Source organism: Nicotiana tabacum, chromosome 2 (genome assembly GCF_000715075.1).
Source record: "Nicotiana tabacum cultivar K326 chromosome 2, ASM71507v2, whole genome shotgun sequence".
Lineage (NCBI taxonomy): Eukaryota > Viridiplantae > Streptophyta > Magnoliopsida > Solanales > Solanaceae > Nicotiana > Nicotiana tabacum.
Window position 1 is genome coordinate 104592845 of NC_134081.1, and position 7842 is coordinate 104600686.

At 34.8% G+C, this 7842-nt stretch overlaps 1 protein-coding gene and 1 non-coding gene across 2 annotated transcripts; one reads left to right on the forward strand and one right to left on the reverse strand.

Annotated features, from left to right (window-relative positions):
- Positions 1–1756: 1756 nt before the first annotated feature.
- TRNAV-UAC (transfer RNA valine (anticodon UAC)) lies at positions 1757–1829 on the reverse strand. Its single transcript has one exon. It is a non-coding gene; the product is annotated as a tRNA-Val (tRNA).
- Positions 1830–2394: 565 nt separating this feature from the next.
- LOC107815946 (tetraspanin-19-like) lies at positions 2395–6772 on the forward strand. The gene is made up of 6 exons (XM_016641594.2): positions 2395–2774; positions 3916–4015; positions 5659–5739; positions 5837–5941; positions 6243–6440; positions 6538–6772. Exons 1-6 carry the CDS (start codon positions 2602–2604, stop codon positions 6547–6549), a joined length of 669 nt encoding a protein of 222 aa, XP_016497080.1. The 5' UTR covers positions 2395–2601; the 3' UTR covers positions 6550–6772.
- Positions 6773–7842: the final 1070 nt, after the last annotated feature.

Below are 7842 nucleotides of genomic sequence, written 5' to 3' on the forward strand. Positions count from 1 at the left end.
CTAACTAAGGATAATAACTCTACATATTAAGTACAAAAACGAATAGTAGATGTGACAGATTCTGTATATGGTTGGTGATAATAAATGTAAAATACTCTTAAAGTAAGAATATTAAGGGTGATATAACTAACAATAAATGTCAATAAATGACATTTAAGTAAATAAAGAGAATGATTCACCCTTTAATATATGGGTGAGACAAATATTTTGCTTGACAATGGTGAATAACCGATAGATCCAAGATTCGCATGAACGATCATCGGATCTGATGAAAAAGTGGAGAATAATATATGAACAAAGATATTTATAAAAAAGGTAATCTTTGTGTTTTAGCAAGAGAGACAATCCCCTTCTCAAAAGTGTTCTTATGAGAATGAATATTACATGCCCATATCATTGCCTCTTCTTTCTATATATACGAGGTCTTTTTTCTAGGAAACCCTAATAGTACAAATGGAGGGAATATCCACTAGAATATTCCCTTTTAGTACCTTATCTTGACAAATTAGTCGTTACAAATCTTATTATCAATAGTCAATCTCGACCTCGGCCCTCGCTGACATCTTGACTGCGATCTGTCAATATCTCGACCACGACTCATGTCAGCACCTCGGCCATTGACCTCGCTGCGTCTTGGGCGAGTTCGACCGATAACTTTCTTTAATGCCATATTACGCTAGATATTCTGAAGACAAATTTTGGCCTACACAGTTGTTGCTCTACTATCATTTTGAATTTGAATTTGTTTTGAGGACTCAAAATGAAAGAGGAGTTTTGAATGTACATTGGATTCAGTAGCCTTGTTACACTTTGAAGGTCGAGTAGAAAAGTGTAGATTGTTATTATCAATCGCTGGCTTTTTCTTGGTATATATGACAGAACTTTTATCTTCAATATCTTCATTTTTCCCTTCTTCAACCGTAGGACGCTTTCTAATATTTTTGCCTTTGGACAAAATTTTGAAATAATTGCATGAACTTGGAAAAGGTGGTGTTGTTGGCTGCTGTTCAACTTCAGCTTTGGTAGAGTTTGAATCAAACGTGGGAGTATTTAAATTCTTCATTGCTCTAATAATAATTTGAAAGAATTCAAATATCCTAGAAGAATAATTCACTCACAAGTGGAATATTGAACGTTTATTATTTAGAAGAAATTTGGCAAACTAGAGAAAGAAGAAGAAGGTAGGTGGGCGGTGGCAACCTTTAAAAATAGGTAGCATCACCCTTATTTATAAGAGTAAAAAACCTATTGATTAGAAATTGAAAAACCTATTCCCATCTAATTTTGACTACAAAATAAATTTAGACATGAATTATATAAAATATTAAACACCAATAAATCATATACAATTTAGGATTACTAATCGTGCAATAAACGATTAAACACCTACATATATTTGTTTTTAGATTTGTAGCAAAAAGGATTTTATATTAGCTCAAAGTGCCACCAAATCACAAAATCTTTTCATGTTCAGCACAGATTACTCACCAAATGGCACTGTTTCCTTCATATGAAAATTTTCCTTAATAACTCCACGTCACAGGTGTTCTTAAAGCAACATTACATATACCATATTATACATGAATTTCAAACAATGCAAAAAATATGAATATAGGAAATGTATGAAGTAAACTGCCAATCAAAAGAGAAAACCAAGCACTAGAACACAATAGAAATTCAGAAAGAAAAGAAATTAATATTGGGCACACACAGCTAGAATACGGTGATGTGAAAATTCAAAAACAAATAAGACATATGTTGCTGCCCAGGATCGAACTGGGGACCTTTAGTGTGTAAGACTAACGTGATAACCACTACACCACAGCAACTTGATGTTGAAAACTTATCTATAATTGTTTTTCTATCTTTCATAAGTTGGATGTCTTACAATTTCTGGGTGCAAAAGTTCCTTAAGGCCTAAGGACATTTATGAAAATTCTGGCATTTTTTTTTCAACGATGAAAATTCTTGCATTAACATCACAAAAAAATATGACATATGTTGTTTTTCTACACAAACTATAATTTTATCTTCCAAGAAATATTTAGATTCTTTTTTAATAATTGCTCGAACAGAAAATGAGTTTTAAAGAAAAACTCTATACATTTCCAAATACGGTATTTTGCATAAATTATTTTAGAAAAAGATTTTTTTTTTTATTTTTGGTCAGCAGGTCAGCAACTAGTCTAATTGATGATTCATCAACAACAAATAAAAAAGAGCTGTCCATTAGATACAATCATTCCACCAGATTGACAATGTCAAAAAACTGACCATATTATTGAAAAAATATTTAATAATTTTTTATCTACTAATTGAATCATACTATTACGTTTTCCTATTTCATGTTCATATATAGATTGGACATTTCCTGAAAATTTCCTAAACGCCAAGTGTCCCAGCTTATATTGCGTGAAAGACGGACAATAGGGACGACCTCAGAATACAATCACTAAATTGTTTCAAAAAATTCTTTCAAATTCTTCAACCCGTCGTCCTCAATTCGACAATTCCCACAACCCTAACCTTTTAAAAGAAACCCTAGCTTTAATCTAGGGTTAGGGTTTTCAGGAATTCTATTCAGTTGAATCAATAATTAAGATGACGAGGATGGCGAGGAGTTGCATGCAGTCATTGCTGAAGGTGGTAAATTCGGCGATTGGAATGGTTGGGATCGCGATGATTTTGTATGCCCTTTGGATGTTTAGGGTTTGGCATAAGCAGATGGGTCCCACTCCTCCCCCTTTCTTTGGCCCTGATGCCCCTGCTCCATGGTAAATCTTTCACCTTTTTAGTGCGTGCGAAACTTCACATGAAAGTTAGTCACTTTACGTGATGGTGGGGCAATCTTTATTTCTCTTTTTTAAAACCAAAGTTAGGACTTTTTTTAGTATTGGAGTTCCTTTTTACTGCCTTTTGGTCTAACTTTTTGATTTATGTGTTTCTGCTTATTGCTTTTATGGGATCAAACTGGTTTTTTTTTTTTTTTTTTTTTTTTTGTTGTTGTTGCTGCTGCTGCTGCTGCTTCTTGGAAGCTGTGAATAAAAGGGGGATTTTTTATTGTCAATTTTCCTATATTGAAGTTCATTTCGGGAATTAACTATGCCTCTGTACCAAATGGTTGGTTATATATGTGAATCCTCTGTATCCCAGTATTCATAGGAGGGTCCATTACAGTAAAGACTTTTCTTTAAACAGAACCATGGTCGGGCCACTTGACTAGCTCGCACGACTCCACTATTCTACCAAGTACCTCCATCCTTCCACTAGTATAGGAACTGGTAGGCCACACCATTAGGTTATACTTAGACTATCTTTAGGATTTGGGGGGGGGGTAGCCTTTGTCCACTACCTGTGTATATATCACAAAAGATGAAGGGAGGATGGTTTTGTGCCATACCTCCCATAGAATTGAAGAATGATAAAAGTCACAGAATGTAAAATAAACTTCAAAGCTGAAATATCCTCCTTTACATGATCATCTGTGTAAGCTTTCAAAAAATAGCTAGGTAGTCTAAGTGCTATATACATAAGGGACTAACTATACTTTTGAATCATGTTCTTACCTTTAAACAATTGCTATGGGGAATCCATTATTATGCATCATGAATGGACTGCTTGATGGAAGAACTTATAAAAAAAATGGACTGCTTGATGGAAGTAAAAAGTAGAAACCAACTAGGTCTTTTCTTTTTTCTCTTTTTATTTTGGTTCAGTAGTAAAATATTGGTGTTTCTTTATATTTGATAGTAGAATGTCACACACTCATATGCACATGTTGAGAATGATTATTGATCTAGATTTTGATATTTTTATGTTTCATAAGCTGTCAGATTTCTGTTGTAATTTTTTGAAATTTGGATATTAGTTTCTGGTTCAACATTTGTGAATTTAACAAACTTTTGTCTAATGCAGGTTCATTTACTCAACACTTGGTCTTGGAATAACTTTGTGCGTAGTCACGTGCTCGGGTCACATTGCTGCAGAGACTGCTAGTGGCTGTTGCTTGTATATTGTATCCTTTTCATTACTTTTCTTTTAATTAATGTAGGTTATTGAATGAGATTCTTGTCTGTTCAGCTGCCTCCAGTGTTCCTTTTTTTTGGGGGTGGTGGTGGGGGTGGTGGTGGTGTGGGGGGGTTGGGGTCAGGGCAGACACGAGTGTGTTCCGAGAAAGTTACTTGTACAAGCTTCATCCTACACTATTGTAGTAATTAACTAGCGGTTCAGCAGAGCAATGGAAATATTTTTACTGATTTCACCTTCTAGGATGGATTTGTGTCGATATTTCTAGCTTGGAAATATTGGGGGTGGGGGGTGATGGTCAGGTAGACACGAGTGTGTTCCGAGAAAGCTACTTGGACAAGCTTCAACCTACACTATTGTAGTAATTAACTAGCGGTTCAGCCGAGCAATTGAAATATCTTTACTGATTTCACCTTCTAGGATGGAATTGTGTCGATACTATTTCTAGCTTGGAAATATTGATCTGCATAATCTTCTTATACTACTAAGGAGAAGAAACAATACTCTTGTTCATGACTTATTTCAATGGTTCTTGCATGTGACTCAGTCTTTTGTTTGATAATGTGATTTTCAATTAAGAGGAATCATCATTTTGTTTATGATTCCCATTTCTATTTTCGTTGCAGTTTGATATAACGTTAGCACCTGGGATTGAGGGTAGGGCAGGAAAGGATTTCCTTGAATGCTTGTGCAATGATGTAGTTGGATAAATTAACTTAAAATTAAAACTTGTTGGTATCATCAGTTGATCAGCACAAACATGGGAGTTTTGGTATCCACCAGTTGGTCAGAATAAACATGGAGTTTGTATTTGGGTATTTAACCAAATAGGATCATCTGGTTCCTCTAAAAAGGACCTATCACTGAAATGCCCCTATTATGGGGTAAAATTTAGTGGAGAGACAGGTTTTCCCTTTAGTTGGGAAATGAAGCTATAGCCCCGGATGATATCTATCAGTTGATTTTCTTGGTTTACTTTTGCTGCCATTATCCTAGATGTTGAGGTTGATATGCTTTGTGCATTATTAGCAAGTAGCAACACAGGCAGCCACTCAAAATGTTGTCAATGATCTATACTGATTGGTGAAGCTATTTTAAAAGATTTTAAGCACCTTCATGGTAAGTTAGGGATGGGGGCTGCACCAAGGGACTCTTTTGCAATCACCTTATCAAAAAAAAAAAGGGACTCTTTTGCAATTCATGTGCAAAAAATTGTAATTAACTGTCATTCGTCATGGTTATGCTCTTTAACCCTAGTAAGCTTTCTTCGCTTTCTAGATTGTTGCTTAAAGTGTCATTGTTGCTGCTACTTTTTTAGCTTATCTTTTTATTTGATATTAATCCTTTTGCCCCACAGAAGCTTGAGAACTTGGACTCTGCTTTTAAGATTTGCTATGGGAGAGTTGGAATGATTGCTAATTTGAAACTATTAGGATTAATATAAATGTACTTTTTCTCATTCAACTTGGCAGTAATCAGAAGTGGTCTTTTTTCTTTAAGATTCTGCAGTTAAGTTGCTTAATATTCACTGTACCGTCTCTGGGTCTTGTGTAAGGTGATATAATCATATAAACCTGCATCCTGGAGTGACTATTCAATTAAAACAGTGATGTTTCTCCTTAATTGGCATAGTACATGGTTTTTGTGTTCCTACTTCTCATGATAGAAGCAGCTGTGACAGTAGACGTATTCCTTAACAGAAATTGGGAAGAGGTATATGCATTAAAAAATGCACCATGGATTTTGATCTTATATATTGAGCTTTTAACAAATCTTTTATATTGATTTGTATTCGAATTGACCTGATCAGGACTTCCCTGAGGACACAACTGGGAATTTTGATGAGCTCAAACACTTCTTGAAAGAGAACTTTGACATTTGTAAATGGGTAGGCTTGTCAGTAGTGACTGTGCAGGTGGGTCTCCTTCCACACTCATATACCTCAATACTATGATAAGTTTTTACCTGTTTCTTATTTGGCAATATAGTTTTTCAACTAAACCCCGTTGATATGATTTAATCATTAGCACAAATCGCTGTTTGAAGCTGGTGAGATAAACCTGTTCCAAGTGATTGTTATGCTTAAAGAGCCTTCTTTCTAGGCCATTCCTGCCTCACTCCATTCTTCTGCTTTCTATTTTGAGAAGTTCTTCTCCATGCAGCCTTGCATCTTATTTTGCTTATTTGACCACTGCCTAATATCTTTCCACGTACAGGGGTTAACTATATTATTGGCAATGATCCTCAAAGCTCTAGGACCACATCCGGAAAGGTATCATTATGAGAGTGATGATGATTATATTCCAGACAGAGTCCCGCTATTGAAGAATTATGTTCCTTCACCTTCTTGTGTTGTTGGTGACCCTGTGTATGGATCTAAGAATGATGCTTGGAATATCAGAATTAACAGCAAGGTAGGCATTCATTGGATAAAATTCATTTAGGTGATCTATCGGAAAGATATTTGGATTTGATGATATTATGATTTCTTGTTTTGTAACTAATGTGCAGGCAAGCAGATGAGCTACACTTTCTGTTGGTCAATCAGCAAGAACTGAAATTGCGTTACAATTGTAATCACTGTGCAAAATATGTGTAAAGTTGAAGGTGGAATTCACATGCTTCTGACGATTGGTAGAATTCACGTTAATTTGTGCAGTTCTTGTATATTATGATTCTATATACTCTTACACTTGTGTAGACAATGTGATAATTTAGCTATCAAGAGTCCAAAAAGTCTACTTCAGTTGCTTTATGTTTCATAGTAGAATCATGCAGTTTACCAGGATAGAGAGTAACGTACATCAAACGACTGTTAGATGAAAAATATAATCTCATCATTCTCTTGCTATATATGGTGGAGGACCAATCAATTACACTTGTTACAAGTTGAGACTGTTTAATTATTTGTGGTACTACTTATTGTTTGGTGTTCCCTTTTGTGGACTAACAATCAATCATACTTGTTATAAGTAAAAGAGGAGACCGTTTAGATCTTCCTAAGTACTAATTACCGTTGGTGTTTCCTTTTTGCACTTTCTGTGTGTGTGAGAAAGCACTTGAAAAGAAAATGCGTCTATTATTGAATTCACCTGCCCCGCCTAAAACTGGTAAACCGATAATAGTATTTGGTGTGCATTACTTCTGTAGTGTTAAAATTTGTTAGGTGATATCCGACGAGTGCAAAATCGGTGTATAAAACTTAGGCTCGCTAGTCAAAGATAGTATAGTATTAAATCGTCTTCACAGAGATTGGGTTAAATAATGTTCAAAGAAATTTTCAGCTTAACACTATTCAGGAAAATCAACCTTTGATTTTGAGTTATTAACTATTTAAGAGTAAAAACTAAGATTCTCAATTGTGAATGAATAATGGGAATTTAGTGATAAAGTAGTAATGATTGAATATCAAGATGAGAAACAAAGGCTTTGACAAGATATGTGATTAACTATTACTATATGCAACTTATTGTTATGTTCACTTTTAACGTCTATTGACTCTTCCGATTTCAACAAATGATTAGGCTATCAGGAGGATTCAAATTCTTCTTTCGAATGAATTAGAGTGCGCTAAAAACCTAATGATATGTGCTATGAAACTATGCAATAATATGTTGAACGAATGATCTTACGAAGAACGTCTCTCGATTATTCTTCGAACTTGGGCCAATTAATAACTCTTTAAGCTCTTTCGATTACCTATGAGAGTCGTGAAATCAACCCAAACAAGATAACACAATGCAAATTGCAGCCACACTTCTCTTTCGATTAAAGTAAAACCATAATTAGCCTTGCTATTCAATTAGTAACTCATTC

What these genes read in the sequence shown, in the direction of transcription:
- LOC107815946 (XM_016641594.2), top strand. Translation starts at nt 2,602, where the DNA reads ATGACGAGGATGGCGAGGAGTTGCATGCAGTCATTGCTGAAGGTGGTA. An exon ending in TTAACAGAAATTGGGAAGAG is followed by an intron (nt 5,740 to 5,836) that starts GTATATGCATTA and finishes TGACCTGATCAG; the next exon opens with GACTTCCCTGAGGACACAAC. An exon ending in TGTCAGTAGTGACTGTGCAG is followed by an intron (nt 5,942 to 6,242) that starts GTGGGTCTCCTT and finishes TTCCACGTACAG; the next exon opens with GGGTTAACTATATTATTGGC.